This window comes from Bubalus kerabau, chromosome 3 (genome assembly GCF_029407905.1).
Source record: "Bubalus kerabau isolate K-KA32 ecotype Philippines breed swamp buffalo chromosome 3, PCC_UOA_SB_1v2, whole genome shotgun sequence".
NCBI lineage: Eukaryota > Metazoa > Chordata > Mammalia > Artiodactyla > Bovidae > Bubalus > Bubalus kerabau.
In genome coordinates, this window is record NC_073626.1 from 100,292,261 (window position 1) to 100,313,648 (window position 21,388).

A 21,388-nucleotide genomic window follows, 5' to 3' on the forward strand; every position below is an offset into this window, starting at 1 on the left:
ATTGTTTCTGTCCATATTAAGTGTTGGCAAGGTTGTGCAGCAACTGGCACTCTCACACATTGCTGGAGAGGCTGAAATTGCTACAGTGACTCTGGAAACTATTAGGCAAATAGCTTCCCTAACTCAAGCCAAAGCATGAGTACCGTGTGCCCAGCAACCCCATCTCCTGGGATAGACCTGGTGGAAATGCATATACAGGTGCACCAAAAGACACATGCGAAAATGCTGTGCACGGAAGCAGTCCAGATGCCTACCAACAGTGGAATGGATGGGTTTTAGTATATTCATAGAACGATCTACTGTGCTTCTGTGAGAAAGAATGACTGCTGCTCACAAAAACACAGATGGATTTCACATATAGAAGGTGGGAAAGAAAGGAGGACATTCTGTATGGTTCCATTTATATAAAACTGCACAACACTCACAACTGTATTACCTGTGGGAGACGGACAGCAATGACTGAGGATCCTCAGTGGCCTTCTGGGCCACTATGACTTCTGTGAATTAACATGAACAGCAGATACATTGCATGTTCATGCTGTGAAAATTCAACAAACTGCATTCTACTCACTTTCCAGAATGTATGTTAAACTTTAATTTTTAAAAGTTTGTTTTTAAAACAAGAATAGAAATGCAGACATATAGAACAGATGTGTGGACACAAAGGGCAAGGGGAGGGTGAGATGAATTGGGAGATTAGGTCTGACATAAATACACTGTCATATGTAAAATAGCTAGCTAGTGGGAAGCTGTTTCACAGCACAGGGAGCTCAGCTTGGTGCTCTGCAATGACCGAGAGGGGTAGGATGGGGAAATGGGAGGGAGGCTCAAGAGGGAACCTATCTGTATACATATAGCCAATATACTTCATTGTACAGAAGACACTAATACAACATTGCAAAGTAATTACACTGCAATAAAAAAAAAGGTGGTTTTTTTTTTTAATTTAAAAGGATGAAATCTAAGACTTTCATTTAGCAATATGACAACATAGATCACCTGAACACTACCTCATTACATAGCAGCCAGAAGTGTTGGATAACAGATAACCAATACCTTTTGTAAATGTACAAATGAACTCTCCAGGAAGCTAGGGAAACCCCAGGAGCCAACACAGAAAAGCACTGAATTCTCTACACTGGTGGGAGATGGGAGGGCTAAGAGATAAAAGACAAGAAGATGCAAAGCCTTGGGTCCTCAAGGGGTGCAGAGGTACAGACTCCTGCATAAGGGCAGGAACCCTGAAGGGCTATGTCCTATGAATAAGACTGTCTGAAAGAGAAAAAAAAAAAAAAAAATCGACCGTTAGGTACACAGAAAGACTGTCTGTCTAGCTTGGGCTTGATCTGAAAAAAGTTGACCATAAGGAAGACGTTCCTGAAAATCTGTAACTGTGGGGCTTGTCTTCAGTTGAGCTGGGGATCACATTTGTATTCCCTGTTTAAACGAGATAACAGATACAGTAAGAGCTGCCAAGGGACACGCTCAGATTTTTCTTTACTTTCCCAGAAAGACAGTGAGCAGCAGAGAAGCTGGAATGAAAAGGATATGTCCCTCTATCTCAAAATTCTGGCCAGACTTTATATCAGCAGAAATTTCCAAGGAAGATTTTGCCCTCAAGGGAGGCACCTGCACTTTATAATGAAGAAGGAACATAAAATCCTTAGCGGCTTAGGTATCTCCCACAGAATAAGCCTTTTAAAAAACTGCAATGTTTCTGACTTGATATTTAATTCTACAAATTCTTAATAAACACTTAAGACAGTCCCTGTCTCAAGGAGATTTTAATCTCTCAGCACAGAGAAAAGTCACAGGCAAACACATGTGTCTCTGAGCACAGAATGCTCAACTCTTGTTTGCCTTCACCAGTTTCTTCAATTGGTCCCTCATATAATATGATTTCCAGATCCTTTCCCATTCTGGTTCATAGAGATAAGAAAGTTACATAGATTTATAATGAGCAGTTGATGAAATTAAGGTTATTGCAAAGGAAGTGCTCAGGGACTAAAGAAAGCTGAGGGGTAAACAATGGCGGTCCATGATGGAGGCTGTCCTAAATTCTCATGTCTTGGGAAGGAACATGGTTCCATGAATCTATAAGTGCCAAAGGCAGTAACAATGCAACGGAGGAGAAAGCACTTTTATAACACACACTTCAAAAGTCAGAATGAGAGGAACTTGAAATCCAATCAATCTCCTAAGCAATCTGGGATGTAGGTTTATTCCATAGGGATAAAATTTGATATTTACACAAACTGGGTTTTTTTTCACTTTCAACCAGTTATTTTCATATCAGGTGTTATTTGAAACCTAGTTAAATAGATCACAAAATAAGCCAACAGAAAACAAGGAATGTCTCAGAAGAAACTACTGAGCTGTCCTTACCATGCCTGTTGGTAGTCCTATAGCTGTTTCAATCAAACTAATAAATGGGTGGAAAATGTAGATTTAATGAGTAGTTTTCAGTAGACATATTTTACATTTTGGTGGTGCTAGTGGTAAAGGACCCACCTGCCAATGCAGGAGATGTAAGAGACTCAGGTTCAATCCCTGGGTCAGGAAGATCCCCTGGAGGAGGGCATGGAAACCCACTCCAGTATTCTTGCCTGGAGAATCCCATGGACAGAGGAGCCTGCTGGGCTACAGTCTATAGGGTTGCAAAGAGTCAGACACGAGTGAAGTGACTTATCATGCACTAGTAATGATGGCATTATTTTCATTCTTAGAAAAATCTGGAGCAAACCCAGAAGAAAGGTTTATGGTTCATGGGAATCATGGCTGTGCAAGAAAGAATCATCTTTCCTTGGGTTACAGCTCCAGTCCTCACTCCTTACCTGATGCTCAAGACCCCACAAAACAGCATGGCTCCTCTATTCTGCTCCTACCATTCCCCAGCACATTCTGCTATACCCATTTCAGGTCTTTCAGGGTCCGCTGAGCCCACAAGGGCACACCCCATGCCTCTGCTCCGAGTGACTTCCTAGAAGTCACGCCCCCTTCACTCTTCCTCCCGTTCCTTGCTCACCTGTCGGGCTGCAGCCATCTCCCCAGCCCATAACACTGTCAGTGGTCACCTCAGCCCCCCAACTGCAATTCTTCCCTTTCAACCCCCATAGCATTTAGTGCCGTGCTGCCTTTGGCATTAGCCTTTGTCCTGCTATTTTTGACATTTGATATGTTCAGATTGTATCTCCTTGGCTAAACTGCCGGCTCCTTGAAAGAAGAAACCTGATTCCTATCTTTCACCATATAATCCCCCAAAGGGTTTGGCATAAGTGGTTCTGTGTCATGAACCTCAGGGCATCACTTTCCATTTAATCCTATAAATTTCAGGATAAAAAAGGGAGAAGGAGAAATTGTGTAAAGACCTGTGCTATATCCAGGTATCTGTACTTTAGAAGGATAGATTCTGACCTTGAAAGAAAGCATGAAGATGGAACTTTCTCGTGTCCGGAGAGGAATTCAAGCAGAGTACTAGCACTCTCTGTCTTCCCTTTGTGTCAGGAATAAACCTGTACACCTCCTGACTCAGACAGGGCCTCTGTGAAATACAGCCCACAGCCCAAGAGAGCACCAGTTCACAAGCCCTCTTCCTCTGCATCGTCTCTGCCAGGTCATCCTGAGAGAAGCACTGTCGGGTTTCCCATACAGTATCTCTGAGCAGCGCCAGTGGTTTCAAAAGCTCATCTGCCAGCTTTGTCCCAGCAGGAACCAGCCCAAAGGTTATTGGCTACACAAGCAAATCATCCTGTTTTTGTCCAGAGTCACTGTTAACAGTGATTCTCCAATTTTGCTGCCTATTCGAACTACTGTGGAAGCTTTCAAAAATTCATATGCCTGGCTGCATGCACACCATCTAAATATGAATCTCTGGGAATGGGCCTAGGCATCAGTGTTTTCCCCTGTTGATTTCAATGTGCTGCCAAGTTTGAGAAACCATGCTTTAACCAGGTCCATCAGCAACCCACCCAAATTCACTCTAGTAATATTAGAAAATACTGCTGATTCTGGAATGAATGCCTGACTGCAGAAGGCAGTGCAGACAGGACTTCTCTTTGATTACTTGGCTGACTAGATACCTAGCTTGTGATTAAGCTGATCTTCAGTGTTTTCATATTTTCTTCTTCCCTGTGGTCTTTTGAAACTCAACTAACATCAAAGTAAACAAAAATCTAGAAATGACAGTACTATATTTTGCTCTCTGAGTGGGGAGAGGAGCTCCCAGTGGTTCTTGTGCCTGACTGTTCATTAGAATCAGCTGGGATATTTAAACACACAGATGCAAGGCCCTAACCTCAGAATTGTTGGCTCAGTTGGTCTAGAGCTGTGGTTCTGAATGCCTGACCTCCAGAACAACAGCTTTTATAACACTGTGGATTGCTTTAGAAATGCAAACTCTCAGGCCCCATCTCAGATCTACTGAATCAGAAACTAGGAAGGAGGGGGAGGTGGAGGTGGGGGCCAAAATCTGTATTTTAATAAGTGCTCCAGGGAATGATGGTCTTGATGAAGTTTGAGAACCACTGGTCCAGGAAGGACACAGGTCCAGATGATTTTGAAAAGACCCACAGGTATTTCTGCTGGGCAGTCTGGGTAGAGACTCCTGCGTCACATAAATAGCACCGGCTTAGGGAGATAACACCTGCCTGCACTGCAGTCTCCATGCTCTCCTGATGCCCAGTCCTCCAGCAGAAACAGCGTGCCTTCCACCAGGGTGAGTATAAGAGCTCTTGCATTACATTGAAAAAATAGCAGGTTTGGTGTTGGTATATTCAGTCATTTTAACAAGTGAATTAGATCAGCAGGGAAGTCCATCTTACTATATGCTCAAACATTTGTCAATAAAATACCCCATCTGTATCATCTCCCCATCAAATGAACTGACTTTCCTTCAAACCTAAAAGAGCCAGTTAACAGTGACTCCATGTAAAAATATAACCATCTTATTTGATTCAATAGGATACAAGAGACCTGAATATGAAACATCTACTTCATTTTGAAACAGGCCTTTGAGTCAAAATTTCATGCTTCCATAGGGCATCCATCTCATCCTTCAAAGAGAACTTAATAGTTTAAAAAGCTCAGGGTTTTTATTTGTGTGATGATGACACTTAGAATTCTAGCTTTCATGCAGTCTCAGGATAGAAGCCTCTGGCAAGATATGTAATAAATGGGATCTTTATATGAACAGCGATTCATATTTTTACTTAAAGGAAGTTCCTATGCAATGACTAATGCTTCCAAGAGTGGATTACAGGCTGGTTTTTCTCTTCTTGTCCAGCGTTTGTTGGGCCTGGGGGTAAAAGAAGTATCACTTATCTCTTTTGGAGCGCCAATGATGCTTTATAAGAAAGGGGATAAGCCTACAGATCAGTTCATAGCTCTGACAGTGGCTGGTGATAAGTTACTGATGTGGCATAAAAGATCTACTAATAGCCTTAGACAAGAGAAGTTAAGACTGCAAGCATGTCTCTCTCATACATGCATCACTCACAGTCAACAAGGCATTGCACTCGTGGACAGCTCTGGGCAGTCCAGTGTGCCTACTGAGAGTTTACCTCGAGGGCAGTAGATGTCGGGAGCCCATCGGTTGCACTCATAATTGTCTGCTGCCTTTTCACAGGTGAAGCACTTAAATCCACCAGGATATGGTGTGGCTACAAAAAAAATCAAGAGAGAAGATTAATTTTTTAGATTGAGCATAAAAGCCTACATGGTGAAGTGAGAAGTTTTTTTATTTTTTACTTTTATTTGTATTTCTTATTTTCTTTTATTAAAAATAACAATAAAAGATTATTAGATCACAGATTATTTTCAAAGAGTCTGAAAGTGTTAACTGGCAACTAGCCCTATATTTGAGAATTTGTAAAATGCTGGACAAAACATAAAAAAAAACAGCAATGTAACAGAGTGGAGCCTGTAGTTTTAGGTGTTATATAGAAATGCACATAGGAAATAAAAAAAATTTTTTTAAAGGATTATCAAAATAGCCTGACAGTTTCTTAAAAAACTAAACATGCAACTATCATATGACTCAGCAACTGCACTCCTGGGCATCTATCCCCGAGAAATGAAAATGTACATTCACACAAAAATCTGTACACAAATGTTCACAGCAACTGTATTTGTAACATTGCCAAACTGGAAACAACCCAGATGTCCTTCGATGGGTGAAGGTTAAACAAACTGCAGTACATCCATACCATGGAACACTAGTCAGCAATAATAATGAATAGTAACATAGTCAACAACCTGGGTGAATTTCTAGGAAATTATCCTGAGTGAAAGAAGTCAATTCCCCAAAGGTTATATACTGTATGATTCCATTTATGTAACATTCCATTTATGTAACATTTTTTACATGACAAAAGTATAGAAGGTGGAGAAAAGATTAGTGGTGGTAAGGAGGCTGGGGATGAGAGTGGTAGGAGAGAGAGGGTCAGAGGGACATGGTGTGAATGAGGCCAACAGAAGGAATCTTTGTGCTACTGAAATTGTCTAGTGTCTAGACTTGGTGGTGGATCCACAAACCTACATGTGATAAAATTATGTAGAACTAAATACACAAAAACACTCATGCAAAAATACACAAACAAACCCGAGTAAAATGGGGGAAGTCTGAATAAAACCGGTGGATTAATGTATTAGCATCAATAACCTAGTTGTGCTATTATTCTACAGCTTTTTAAAATGTCACCATTGGGGTAAACTGGGTAAAGTACACATGGAATCTCTACATATAATTTCTGATAAGTACTGATGTAGCTATAATAATCTCAGTAAAAATATCGATTAACAAAGGGCACTCTAGATTTCCTATCATTGACTTTTATATGTCAACTTAAGTAGGCATGTTAACATGGCAAATATAAATCCTAGGCTCAATCATTAAAACTTTATTGATGTTTGATCATTTCTTATCAACATCATTTCTTTAGCTCAATCTAAAATTTTTATCGGGCTGGACATGACATAACTAAGCATCCCGGGGGATAGTAAGTGTCAGCTAAGAGAATAGCCTTTGTCGCTAAAATACAGCTGCCTGTGCAGAGGTGACCCTCCTAACAAGGCCTGGGAGCCCACAGCCAATGCCAGGGGCAGCGTGCTGAAGGCACGGTTGGGGTGTGGATGCACTGTGGGATCCTAGCTCCAGCCTCAGGGATTCATGATTCCAGGAAGCTCTTCCTAGCCATCCCCTCCATTCCCCATCCCTGAGCTGCCTCTTCCTGCCTTCTGAAGGGGCTGTCCTCCAGTACGTGTATTCTTTGCCTTGCACTTGTGTTCAGGTGGGATACACCCATGAGAGTCAGGCTCTTAGTGTGCACCAGACACCAGGGTCTCCTTGGCATTTAAGGAAGAGGATCCACAAGGAATGTCAGGCGAGGCTGTCTGTCCTATTCCCTGATGTATTTTCATTTGCTGCTTAGTTCTAATCATTTGCTTGCTTTGTTGCTTAGAGTTTTGCCTTTCATAGACAGAACTTGTGTGTGTGTGTGTGTGCGTGTGTGTGTCTGTTCTAATTTGTAAAACTACCTGGCCTCTTTGAAAGCTGCAAACACGCAAACACTTCATCTGCAGCAGCCAACTGTTCTTCCTCGCAGATGGCTGAGCCTGCATGTCCCACTGGCGGAAATAATCATCTCAGGGTAAATTGCTTTGCCCACATGGAACCAATTAAGTATGTTATCAAAAATAAATGAAGGAGGAGGCAGCAGCTTAAGGCCAGAATTATGGGCCAGATATAACTTTGATTTTCACCTTGCCTAGAATAGCTGCCCATCTTGCTTGCAATATTTCACAGAGCTGACTCTGACAATATCCAATAAGCTAACATGATCAAAAGTTATAAACTGCCTAAAAAAGACAGATAACTGGAACACTTAACAGGCCCATTTGAGAGTTCTGTGTTCCTCCTAGTGACTGGTGACTCAAGTTCATAAGCAGAATGATTCTGAGAGCATGGGTTGTCTTAAAAAAATGAGGAATGGAAGGCAGCCTAGCCATAGCCATCCAACCACTGCATTCCCAGAGAGAAAATTTCACTCTGGTTAAACATGCTCTCCCTATCATGTAATTATAATAAAGCAGAAGTCAATTGTTTTGTAAAACTACATATAGAAAATTTTTCTATCTTTACATCCTACTGCCTAGATAGGTGGGTTACACTCAAGGAAAAAGATTCTGGTTTAGGTAAGTACACACCTGAAGAATTTAAAATAGATCCTCATATTCCAAAAGGCATTCAATATTCTTACAGACATTTTAACTAGATCATTTTTATAAATACCATCATTAAAAACCATACAAAGTATTTTAGGAAATTATCCTGATCGGATACATTAAATATAGTTTTGCTACCTACTTTAAGGTATTCAATATATAAAAAAGTGTAACGGGTAGAACTTTGTAAGATTTGAAGTAGAATTATTAAAGAAGGAGTTTTGGAAAAAAAGATGTAAATGATTTGTCAAAGAAGAGCATTTCTCAAAAAATGATCATATTCACCAAGGTTTATGACTGCCAAGTTAACCATAATACTTCAGCTTGCATGATTAATTCACTAGAGTATCCAATTTTATCTGTCTGTCACAGCAGCCATTAAGATTTTTAGCTGGAATGCTGGATTAGTTATTTCTGGAAACTTTCCCATCAAAGAGATAAATTAAGAACTTTGAACGAAGACTGATGATCCAGCCATTCCAAAAATAAACTTATTGAGAGCCTAGCACTAGCAAGTTGTAGTGTCCCCAAATTTGGATTAATAGAGTCTTAAAATTATCTTTTGCAAGACTAGTGACAATATTAAACACTGCCATTTCTTATACAAGTAGGCCTAGAGTCTGAAATTAACTCAGTATATAAAACTTTAAACAGGAATATGAGCTGAAACACTAGGATAGCAACAGACGCTCTGTTTAAAATCATTTAGCTCTGAAAGTGTTTGACAATTAACCAAAGGATCTCATTTTTGGTGAGCTTGATTTTTGAATCCACAACTTCATATCTGTGTGCATTCTCAACAATGACAGTCTAACATTTACTTTTAGGAACTTGTATTTATATCTTGGCAGGTAGCAGTGATCAGCGAATAATCAAATCCTTTTTGGTGACAAATTTCTGAAAACAGACTCAGCTTTCAGTCAATAATCACAGCACAATGCTATGTAATGGTTAAATTCCCCATCCTGGAAATATTTAGCTAAAAAGCAAGGTCTACAGATGAACAATTATCTCCACTAACTTGCTAACTGATACTGCATCTGATAAAAAAGTTTTGTTTTCTCTTTTTAAAAAAAAAAAGGACAGAAAGAGGTTCCTAAGAGATGTGCTATTTTCTTCTTTGTTACTTCAAAGCATAACAAAGCAAGTAGGGTTTCAAATTGTTGTGGCCCCAGCTGCGAATGAATCTAATTTGGCTCTTGATCACAGAGTTAATAGGCTTAGTACTCTGTATTTCAGGGCATAAGTCCTTGGTCCCTCAAGAGAAGGTGATTGTTAAGAAAAAAAGAAAAGCCAAAGTGCCCAGTTACTCCCTGTAATATAATCTGTCCATTAACTTTCCTGGTCAGCCATAGTTCAACCGCCCATAATTCATTTGTAAGGCATCAGAAAAGATTTCGTCTTTGTTTCCATCTCTTGGAAATTTTGCCTGGATACAGGCCTTACGTTACCAAAACCACGGTGAGAATAGAGTCTTATTTTAAAACGTATACTGATGTATAATGTATCCAAACTTTTATTTTTCATTCTTGCTAAATTAATTACCACTGGTTTTAGAAACTGGATGCAAACACAAAATTTCTAGAAATCTAATCAACTGACCTTCTCTGTCCATGAGGCAACAACATGTTGTCAGTATAATCTAATACCATGAGTATATTCCTGATAGAAATGCATTTCCTGGGACCTTTCTAAACAGTCTTCATACTCCCTAAAATTTCCCAGGCAAGCATACTGGAGTGGGTAGCTATTCCCTTCTCCAGGGGATCTTCCCAACCCAGGGATTGAAGCCCAGTCTCTGTCACTGTACTCAGATTCTTTACCCCTGAGCCGCTAGGGAAGCCCTCTTGTAAAGTAGAATTATGGAAAATTTTCACTGGCTCACTATCTGGGCGTAAACAAGGCACCTGCAGAGAGAGAACTCTTTGGTCCACATGATTAAGAAAAGCTACAGAATATGCAACCAGAGGATTTCTCTGGAAAGGTTTCTATTATAAAGACAGAAAAGAGGCCAAGAACAGGCTGAAGTCACTTAGGATGTTAAATTCTGCTATTACCTATGAGGTCTAACAACCAAATAAGTAGCTCCATGTCTCTTAAAATGAACACCTGCTTTAAAGGTTTTTATTAGGCTTGTGGTACTTGAATTATGGGCTGGGAAGAAATCCATCATTTTTCACATGAAAAAGAAAAAACATATAAATGATGAAAAAGAATGTTATTGAGGACGGTGCCTTAAGTTTGAAAGCCATTAAGTTTATTTCTTTTAAAGGCTTAGAAACTTCTAAGATTATAGGGAACCATAGAGCAAAGGAGATTAGTCATGGGAGGCTGAACTTTGCCAACCCAGGTTCCAGTCCCACACCTTGCTATCTCTGAGGGCTGTTTGGGGTCTTGGAGAAAAGAGTTAGTGTTTGTCTGGTGTAGAAAAAGTGTCTTCTCACATCTCGAGTATCACTGTATTTCTCCTTGGGCAGGTTCTGAGCAGTATCTAATATTAATGGAATCGGGCTCACTCACTGACCCCAAGAAAGCTATCTGTGCCTCCATCTACAAAGGGAGGCGATTATATTAATAATTCAAAATCAGAATAATCCCACACTTTCCTCATCTATTTTTTATTATTTATGTTCTACAGAAACCTGCTTATTTGTGGAGAGATAGCTTTATCTAAATTCAGTCTACTAGGTGCTGCTCAAGGGCAGACAACTATGACCATTTAAAAAAATCCAAGTGTAAAAACAAGCAAAATACACCAAAAACTTCTGAAATAGTGCAGAGAAATGTGAAGTTAACTCTGCTTTAAAGTGTGCAGAATAAACGAAGTTCTGGCCAAGTGGGAAACATGGACAGGAACTTGAATCCAGCACGAACTTATATTCCTTGTGACCAGTTATGGAGACTCTGAAAGAGAACCCAGGCCAGACCTGTGGGCGAATCAACATATAATGTACCTTACGAACAATTTTGCCTCTGCCCTTCTCCACATTCCAAAATCACATCAGAAAACTCCATCACTTCTTTCTGTATCAGTCAGTTCAGTCACTCAGTCGTGTCTGACTCTTTGTGACCCCATGGACTTTAAAACACCAGACTTCCCTGTCCATCACCAATGCCCGGAGCCCACTCAAACTCATGTCCACCGTGTAGGTGATGCCATCCAACTATCTCATCCTCTGTCGTCCCCTTCTCCTCCCACCTTCAATCTTTCCAAGCATCAGGGTCTTTCCCAATGAGTCAGTTCTTCTCATCAGGTGGCCAAAGAATTGGAGTTTCAGCTTTAGCATCAGTCTTTCCAATGAATATTCAGGACTGATTTCCTTTAGGATTGATAGGTTGGTTCTCCCTGCAGTCCAAGGGACTCTCAAGAGTCTTCTCCAACAACACAGTTCAAAAGCATCAGTCCCGTGCTCAGCTTTCCTTATACTCCAACTCTCACATCCATTCATGACTACTGGAAAAACCATAGCTTTGACTAGACAGACCTTTGTTGGCAAAGTAATGTCTCTGCTTTTTAATATGTTGTCTAGTTTGGTCATAACTTTTCTTCCAAGGAGCAAGCGTCTTTTAATTTCATGGCTGCAGTCACTCTCTGCAGTGATTTTGGAACCTAAAAAACTAAAGTCTCTCACTGTTTTCATTGTTTCCCCATCTATTTGCCATGAAGTGATGGGACCAGATGCCACAATCTTAATTTTTTGAATGTTGAGTTTTAAGCCAACTTTTTCACTCTCCTCTTTCACGTTCATCAAGAGGCTCTTTAGTTCTTCTTCACTTTCTGACAGAAGGGTGGTGTCATCTGCGTATCTGAGGTTACTGATATTTTTCCCGGCTATCTTGATTCCAGCTTGTGCTTCATCCAGCCCTGGCATTTTTCAGGATGTACTCTGCATATAAGTTAAATAAGCAGGATGGCAATATGCAGCCTTACTCCTTTTGCGATTTGGAATCAGTCTGTTGTTCCATGTCCAGTTTTAACTGTTGCTTCTTGACCTGCACACAGATTTCAAAGGAGGCAGGTCAGGTGGCCTGGTATTCCCATCTCTTGAAGAATTTTCCACAGTTTGTTGTGATCCACGCAGTCAAAGGCTTTGGAGTAGTCAATGAAACAAAAGTAGATGTTTTTCTGGAACTCTCTTGCTTTTTTGACGATTCAGCAGATGTTGGCAATTTGATTTCTGGTTCCTCTGCCTTTTCTAAATCCAGCTTGAACATCAGGAAGTTCACAGTTCACAGTTCACATACTATTGAAACCTAGCTTGGAGAATTTTAAGCATTACATTGCTAGCGTGTGAGATGACCGCAACTGTGCAGTTATATAAACACTCTTTGACATTGCCCCTTCTTTGGGACTGGAATGAAAACTGACCTTTTCTAGTCCTGTGGCCACTGATGAGTTTTCCAGATATGCTGGCATATTGAGTGCAACACTTTCACAGCATCATCTTTTAAGATTTGAAATAGCTCAACTGTAATTGCATCACCTCCAGTATCTTTGTTCGTAGTGATGTTGCCTGAGGCCCACTTGACTTTACATTCCAGGATGTCTGGCTCTAAGTGAGTGATCACACCATCGTGGTTATCTGGGTCATGAAGATCTTTTTTGTATAGTTCCTCTGTGTATTCTTGCCACCTCTTCTTAATATCTTCTGCTTCTTTTAGGTCCATGCCACTTCTGTCCTTTATTGTACCCATCTTTGCATGAAATGTTCCCTTGGTATCTCTAATTTTCTTGAAGAGATCTCTAGTCTTTACCATTCTATTGTTTTCTTCTACTTCTTTTCATTGATCACTGAGGAAGGCTTTCTTATATCTCCTTGCTAGTCTTTGAAACTGTGCATTCAAATGTGTATATCTTTCCTTTTCTCCTTTGCCCTTAGCTTCTCTTCTTTTCTCAGCTATTTGTAATGCCTCCTCAGACAACCATTTTGCCTTTTTGCATTTCTTGTATAGTGAGCTCTTTTTAATCAGGCCATGGCTCTATTCAATTAACATAGGTCAGGTCAGTTCAGCTCAGTCTCTGAGTCATGTCGACTCTTTGGAATCCTACAGACTGCAGCAAGCCAGGCCTCCCTGTCCATCACCAACTCCCAGAGTCTACTTAAACTCATGTCCATTGAAGTTGGTGATGACTTCTAACCATCTCATCCTCTGTCATTTCCTTCTCCTCCTGCCTTCAATCTTTCCCTACATTAGAGTCTTTTCAAATGAGTCAGTTCTTTGCATCAGGTAGCCAAAGTATTGGAGTTTTAGCTTCAGCAGCAGTCCTTCCAATGAATATTCAGGACTGATTTCCTTTAGGATGGACTAGTTGGATCTCCTTGCAGCCTAAGGGACTCTCAAGAGTCTTCTCCAACACCACAGTTCAAAAGCATCAAGGAACATAGGTCACCTGAGTGGAAATTTTCCATCAATTTCTAAACAGCACAGATGGTTGCCCCTCCTGTGCTATTCAAAGGTCATCCTTCAGAGATCCCATTCTGAAATGGACTTTCCAAATATGGTCCCATTTGGGACTTCCTTGGTATCCCGGTGGTTAAGAATCTGCCTTCCAGTGCAGGGGACATGGGTTTGATCTTTAGTCTGGGAAGATCCCACATGCTGTGGAGCAACTGAGCCCAAGAGCCACAACAACTGAGCCCATGTTCCTAGAGCCCATGCTGTGCTATAAGAGAAGCCACTGCAAAAAAAAAAAAAAAAAACCCAAGTTACAACGAAGAGTAGCCCCCCTTTGTCACAACTAGAGAAAACCTACACACAGCAACAAAGACCCAACACAGCCAAAAAGAAACAAATAAACAGAGGTCCATCCAACACCAGCACTGACACATCATACCACTGAAGCAGAAGCAGTGGGTATGTTTGTCTGGTTCTTGATCACTCAGATCAACCCCTTTTAATTTTCCTTCCTACTCTGTGTGTACAATCACAGCCTCAGAGAAGGCCAGGCATGGGTCTGTTATGAGGCCTAGTGACTTCTGAGTCTGTCACTGAAGCAGACAAAGAATCCCACAGAAGCTTTAAGTCCTGGCAATCAAACATAAGAGACCAGAACCTAGGCTTTTTTTTTTTTTTTTTTTTTCTCACCGAATCCAATTAAAAAAAGCATGGTTGTGACCCCATGAACTGTAGCCCGTCAAGCTCCTCCGTCCATGGAATTCTCCAGGCAAGAATACTGGAATGGGTGGTTATTCCCTTCTCCAGGAAATCTTCCTGAGCCAGGGATTGAACCAGGGTCTCCTGCATTGCAAGCAAATTCTTTACCATCTGAGCCATTAGGGAAGCCCTTGGAGAAAATAACACAATGCAATGCTAGAAAACAGAAAAACTACCAAAGCACTCTCTTTTCATGAATGTTACTAAAATAAACTGCCTTGCAAAAACAAGCAGCCAGATAAGCTTTCCACACAATTAACTAGTAGGCATCAGTCTATACTGGTGAGAACAAAAAATCTAAAGAAACTACTAGCTGCCAATCAAAAATATATTTGGAGTTAAAAAAATTAGTGATGTATATTTAGCATTCTCAGTTTACTATCTGAGTCAATTACAATAGCATAAATAATAAGCATCTGATTTCATGTTATGTATGTGCCTCAGTTCAGTTCAGTTCAGTCGCTCATTCGTGTCCAACTCTTAGCGACCCCATGAATCGCAGCACGCCAGCCTCCCTATCCATCACCAACTCCCGGAGTTCACTCAGACTCACGTCCATCGAGTCCGTGATGCCATCCAGCCATCTCATCCTCTGTCGTCCCCTTCTCCTCCTGCCCCCAATCCCTCCCAGCATCAGAGTCTTTTCCAATGAGTCAACTCTTCACATCAGGTGTCCAAAGTACTGAAGTTTCAGCTTTAGCATCATTCCTTCCAAAGAAATCCCAGGGCTGATCTCCTTCAGAATGCACTGGTTGGAGCTCCTTGAAGTCCAAGGGACTCTCAAGAGTCTTCTCCAATACCACAGTTCAAAAGCATCAATTCTTCGGCGCTCAGCCTTCTTCACAGTCCAACTCTCACATCCATACATGACCATAGGAAAAACCATAGCCTTGACTAGACGGACCTTTGTTGGCAAAGTAATGTCTCTGCTTTTGAATATGCTATCTAGGTTGGACATAACTTTCCTTCCAAGGAGTAAGCGTCTTTTAATTTCATGGCTGCAGTCACCACCTGCAGTGATTTTGGAGCCTAAAAAAATAAAGTCTGACACTGCTTCCACTGTTTCCCCATCTATTTCCCATGAAGTGATGGGACCGGATGCCATGATCTTCATTTTCTGAATGTTGAGCTTTAAGCCAACTTTTTCAGTCTCCTCTTTCACTTTCATCAAGAGGCTTTTGAGTTCCTCTTCACTTTCTGCCATAAGGGTGGTGTCATCTGCATATCTGAGGTTATTGATATTTCTCCCGGCAATCTTGATTCCAGCTTGTGTTTCTTCCAGTCCAGCGTTGCTCGCAATGTACTCTGCATAGAAGTTAAAGAAGCAGGGTGACAATATACAGCCTTGACATGCTCCTTTTCCTATTTGGAATCAGTCTGTTGTTCCATGTCCAGTTCTAACTGTTGCTTCCTGACCTGCATACAGATTTCTCAAGAGGCAGATCAGGTGGTCTGGTATTCCCATCTCTTTCAGAATTTTCCACAGTTGATTGTGATCCACACAGTCAAAGGCTTTGGCATAGTCAATAAAGCAGAAATAGATGATTTTCTGGAACTCTCTTGCTTTTTCCATGATCCAGCCGATGTTGGCAATTTGATCTCTGGTTCCTCTGCTTTTTCTAAAACCAGCTTGAACATCAGGAAGTTCATGGTTCACATATTGCTGAAGCCTGGCTTGGAGAATTTTGAGCATTACTTTACTAGCGTGTGAGATGAGTGCAATTGTGCAGTAGTTTGAGCATTCTTTGGCATTGCCTTTCTTTGGGATTGGAATGAAAACTGACCATTTCCAGTCCTGTGGCCACTGCTGAGTTTTCCAAATTTGCTGGCATATTGAGTGCAGCACTTTCACAGCATCATCTTTCAGGATTTGGAATAGCTCCACTGGAATTCCATCACCTCCACTAGCTTTGTTCGTAGTGATGCTTTCTAAGGCCCACTTGACTTCACATTCCAGGATGTCTGGCTCTAGGTCAGTGATCACACCATCATGATTATCTGGGTCATGAAGATCTTTTTTGTACAGTTGTTCAGTGTATTCTTGCCACCTCTTGATATCTTCTGCTTCTGTTAGGTCCATACCATTTCTGTCCTTTGTCGAGCCCATCTTTGCATGAAATGTTCCCTTGGTATCTCTAAGTTTCTTGAAGAGATCTCTAGTCTTTCCCATTCTGTTGTTTTCCTCTATTTCTTTGCATTGATCGCTGAGGAAGGCTTTCTTATCTCTTTTTGCTACTCTTTGGAAGTCAGCATTCAGGTGCTTATATCTTGCCTTTTCTTCTTTGCTTTTGGCTTCTCTTCTTTTCGCAGTTATTTGTAAGGCCTCCCCAGACAGCCATTTTGCTTTTTTGCATTTCTTTTCCCTGGGGATGGTCTTGATCCCTGTCTCCTGTACAATGTCACAAACCTTATTCCATAGTTCATCAGGCACTCTATCTATCACTTCTAGTCCCTTAAATCTATTTCTCACTTCCACTGTATAATCATAAGGGATTTGATTTAGGTCATACCTGAATGGTCTAGTACTTTACAAATATTATTTCTAGTCCACAATACAATACTATAGGGTATACATCATTCTAACCATGCTAGAAATGTAGAGATCAAACTTTAAAAGATTCTCCTCATATTTACTGAGCATTTACTATGGCTCACAGGCTTCCTAGGTGGCACTAGTGGTAAAGAGCCTGCCTGTTAATGCAGGAGACACAAGAGACATGGGTTTAATCCCTGGGTCGGGAAGGTCCACTGGAGGAGAAATGGCAACCCACTCCAGTATTCTTGGCTGGAGAATGCCATGGACAGAGGAGAGTGTTGGACTACCATCCATAGGGCTGCACAGAGTCGGACATGACTGAAGCCACTCCGCACACATACGTGGCTCACAGTGCTAAGTGCTTTGTGTGTGTTCTTTTACTTACTCTTCACAAAGGTAGAGAATTTATTTCAAGTCAGAAGGCTATGAAGTAGCTGACCGAGGTGCTCACCCAAGGTCAGGTAGAGTCCAAGCCCCTGTGCATTGCTTGAACCATCTCTCATTTAACCAGAACATGAAGACATTAAATATTTTAACTATGTGGCATCAAAGGAGTCCAAGTGACTGCCTCTACCTTGCAGGCTGCAAGTTCCTCCAAAGCAAGGACTATGGTTGGTTTTCCTTTACATCTCTCATGCCTATCACATCACAACGCCTGACACACACAGTACATGCTCAAGAAGTTTGTCAAACAGAACATTTGAAAAGAGTGATACACCTAGAGGCAAATGCTAAAAGGTCAGCCCACAGACTAAATACCCGCCTCTCACACCACCAGTATTCTTGTCTGGAGAATTCCATGGACAGAGAAGCCTGGCTGGCTACCGTCCATGGGGTCACAAAGAGTCAGACAAGACTGAGCAACTAACACACACTCACCACCACACTGGCAATCCAGTAGAGGGTCAAGCAAATATAAAAGATGAGATAAATACAGAGATGGTGACCAACAGAGGAAGCTAAGCTGCCGTGTTCCCCAAAGTGTGATTCTTAGAATACAGGCAGCAGCAGAATCACCTGAATTCTTGCTGAAAGCAAAAATCCATGGGGACCACCCCAGATACATGCAGTTAGACACTCCGGGGAAGGGACCTGGGACACACATTATTCTGCACTCCGAAGATAACTCTTAAACACAGGAAACTGAAAGCGATAGGCAATAGGAAGTGGTGAGAGGCAATTATGCTGAAACTGAGAATTAGATGCACAGACAGGAAGGCCAGCTATTATCTTGCTTATAAAGGCCTGATCTTTTACTAACACCTTCCTCTGGGACTCGGTCATTTACTTTGATAACTGACTGAGATCTGGCAGAGTCAGAGAGAAGAGGGTTCAGAATCAGAGCCATGGTGCAGGGAACAGAGCAAACAAGCGTAATATTTTACTTAAAAACAAACACCCTGTAAAAGCGGGAGGTACACACACAGCATATTTTGGTGGCATGCACATGTGTGCATACTGAGTCGGTCGCTGAGTCATGTCTGACTCTTTCGCGACCCCATGGACTGTAGCCTACCAGGCTCCTCTGTTCATGGGATTTTCCCAGCAAGAATTCTGGAGTGGGTTGCCATTTCCTCCCCCAGGGGCTCTTCCTGACCCAAGGATCAAAACCTGCATCTCTTGCATCTCCTGCATCTCTTGCATTAGCAGGCGGGTTCTTTACCATGAGTGCCACCTGGGAAGCCCAGCACGTACACTCCCAACAATTAAGTCACCAGGTTTCCCCCACATGGAAGGCTGCCTACTCCTGGCCAGTTTTCAGCTTTCAAATCTTATTTGAAATCAGGTGACATTTCTGCAGCGAAGAGAAGGGAGTCTTACTTGAAGGGTGGAGGTAGATAATGTCTTTCACGGTGAAGTCCCGGGACTGGGCGGCTTTCAGACAGTCAGCCAGAAGACTGAGTAGCAGGAGCCAGGCCAGGGCGGGGCCAGCTTCCATGGCAGACCGAGGCTTCACTCATCCAGGGGACCTGGGAGCGGGAACTCAGGACGATGAAAGAGGATTTGCACCTGAAATACGAAGCCAGAGTCATCTCAGTGTCTACATGGGGAAAGCCACAGAGATTCGGCCCAGCTTCTGCTGGCAGGATGAGCTGGGGAGAAACAGGCAGCCCAGGGCGCAAGGATGTGGGTAGACAGGGAGAGGAACTTTATAGACTGTAATTTTAGAGCACTTAGAAAATTTCAACCCAAATCCATTCTTAATTAGGTTGCTAAAGCTCCACTGCTAGCAGTCCCTTCTAATATCCAGCAGAGATGATATCAAGAGAGATTGAATTTTAATGAAATCCAGCTATTTTTGCCAGGAGGCCAGGGGATGGCTGCCAGAATCGACAATAAATAAGTCAGGCGCAGAAGTTCAGAAGCATTTCTTTGATAACAGCGAACGCCAGGGATGAGAGTACAGCCGTACTGGGTCATGCTGCCCATACAAACCTGTACAGGCTAGACTTTCAGATTAGAGAAGAAAAAAGATACGTAGGTAAACTGGCCTCTCCAATGAACCAAAATGTGTCTTTATAGCTTGAAATCTCCTTCACACAACTAACATTATTGGCTGCCTACTGTTGAAGTCCTTGGTATGTATCAGCTGATTCTCCTCATAACCCTATAAGATAGGCACCGTTACCATCCCACTGTGAGGTAACAAGTCCAGCAAATATGTAGAGGAGTTGATTTAAACCCAGGCAGTCTGGTAAAGAAGCTGCGAGCAAATGCAGGAGACATAAGATACCTAGATTCAATCCCTGGGTCAGGAAGATCCCCTGGAGGAAGGCGTGGCAACCCACGTCAGTATTCACGCTGGGAAAATCCATGGACAGGAGAGCCTGGTGGGTTACAGTCCACAGGGTCACAAAGAGTTGGACATGACTGAGTGACTGAGCACACACCCAGTCTGGCCACTGAGACCACAATTAAAATTAGGTGATACCGTGTTCTTCCAAAGACTGATGCACGGTGTATAACAAAACCTGAAGAAATGAGACCAACATGTCACTGTAACACTAAGTTATTATCATTCTATCCTTTATTTGGACTCTATTCTTTTCAATTAAATTGATAGCAGTAAAATCTTTACTTACTTACTTAGAATACCATCATTTGAGCACCCATGCAATGGGTCAAGTTAGATATTCACTTTTTATTTTAACCTGGCTAAAAAATAATTTGGACATTTTGTTCATGAATTCTGATACAAATATTCAATGATTTTTAAAACAGCATAACAAAACAATCCTAAAGTTATTCTGCCAAAACAAACAGAAAACAAGAGTAAATATATTACAAATCAAAATCAATAGAGAAAATCAATATGGATTAATCAGATATTAGAACACAGTACAGAGTAGTATTAATCAAAACAGAATGAGAGAAAGCATAAGAATGAATTCAGAAAATAGAACACTCTAGGGAGCTCAGACATAGAACTATTTCACAGTACAAGCAATTTTTCAAAATCACAGAATAGGAAAATATTAAATAATAGTATGATAACTTTATTAAAAACTGTGAAAAAGATTAACTGACACCAAACAATGCATGATACACTCAAATTAACTCCAAATGGATTGGTGTGTTATTTTATTTTAAATAGATGAATTGCTAGAAAATGGAGTAGAACCCTTATCACCATGTAACAGCCTGATGATGCCAGCCTTGCCAATTTCACACTCACTACACCCTCTTCCATTTATAATTTGGTTCCCCCAAACAGGTTTGCATTCAGAAAGGGAAGGAGAGGCTCATTCACTTCATAATGTGACTGCCAGGCACTGTGCTAGGCACTTGGTTAAATAATGTGATGAGAAAACAAGTATCAAGGATTTCTTTTCCTCCATGGGTGACAGACACAAATGTTACTGCATCTTAAAAGGGGGTAAGAATACTTGCGTGTACATCCACTAGATCGGGTGAGGCAGCATCTGAGGGACAGATTTGCACAGCGCCCCCTGGACCCCCAGAAGGAATCGCGCTGACACCAGTCTCCTCACAATCTGGGCTCAGTTCGAGAGGGATGGTGAGGAAAGCTTTCTGGTTTTATTTTGAATAATTTAACATTAAATATCAACAAGTTGCCAATCTTAAGTTCTTTTTAATCTGAAACTTGATGTCAACACATACCAAACGCTGCAAGTGGCTCATTTTCATTAAAGCATCTTTCAACCACAGTATTCCTTCCAGTTATTGATTTAAATTGCCTCCCTCTGCACAGTCCTTGCATAAGCATCAAGCATTACTTAATGTCATCTGAAATTAACCTTACTTCAACCTCTTTGGCATGGCTACCCAGCCAAGAGCCTTCATTTCACAGCTTGCGTTGATCATGCATGAGTAACACATAGAGGGGAAGAGTCAGACGCCTGAATTTGAAACCTTACTCCAGTACTCTCTTGCTGTGCAACCTTAAGCGAGTTACTTAACAATTTTGTGCTCCAGTTTCCTCATCTGCAAAATGAGGATAAAACTACCAACCTT

General features: G+C 41.4%; 1 protein-coding gene across 1 annotated transcript in view; it reads right to left on the minus strand.

Annotated features, from left to right (window-relative positions):
- The window catches only part of LYPD6 (LY6/PLAUR domain containing 6), a 36,607-nt gene extending 17,711 nt beyond the window's left edge, over nt 1-18,896 (minus strand). Inside the window, exons 1-2 of the mRNA XM_055572619.1 lie at nt 18,734-18,896; nt 5,559-5,657 (exon numbers count right to left, since the gene is read on the minus strand). Of these exons, the coding sequence (XP_055428594.1) occupies nt 5,559-5,657; nt 18,734-18,851 (217 nt within the window). The 5' untranslated portion in view covers nt 18,852-18,896. The remainder of the gene's footprint in view (nt 1-5,558; nt 5,658-18,733) is intronic.
- Nucleotides 18,897-21,388: the final 2,492 nt, after the last annotated feature.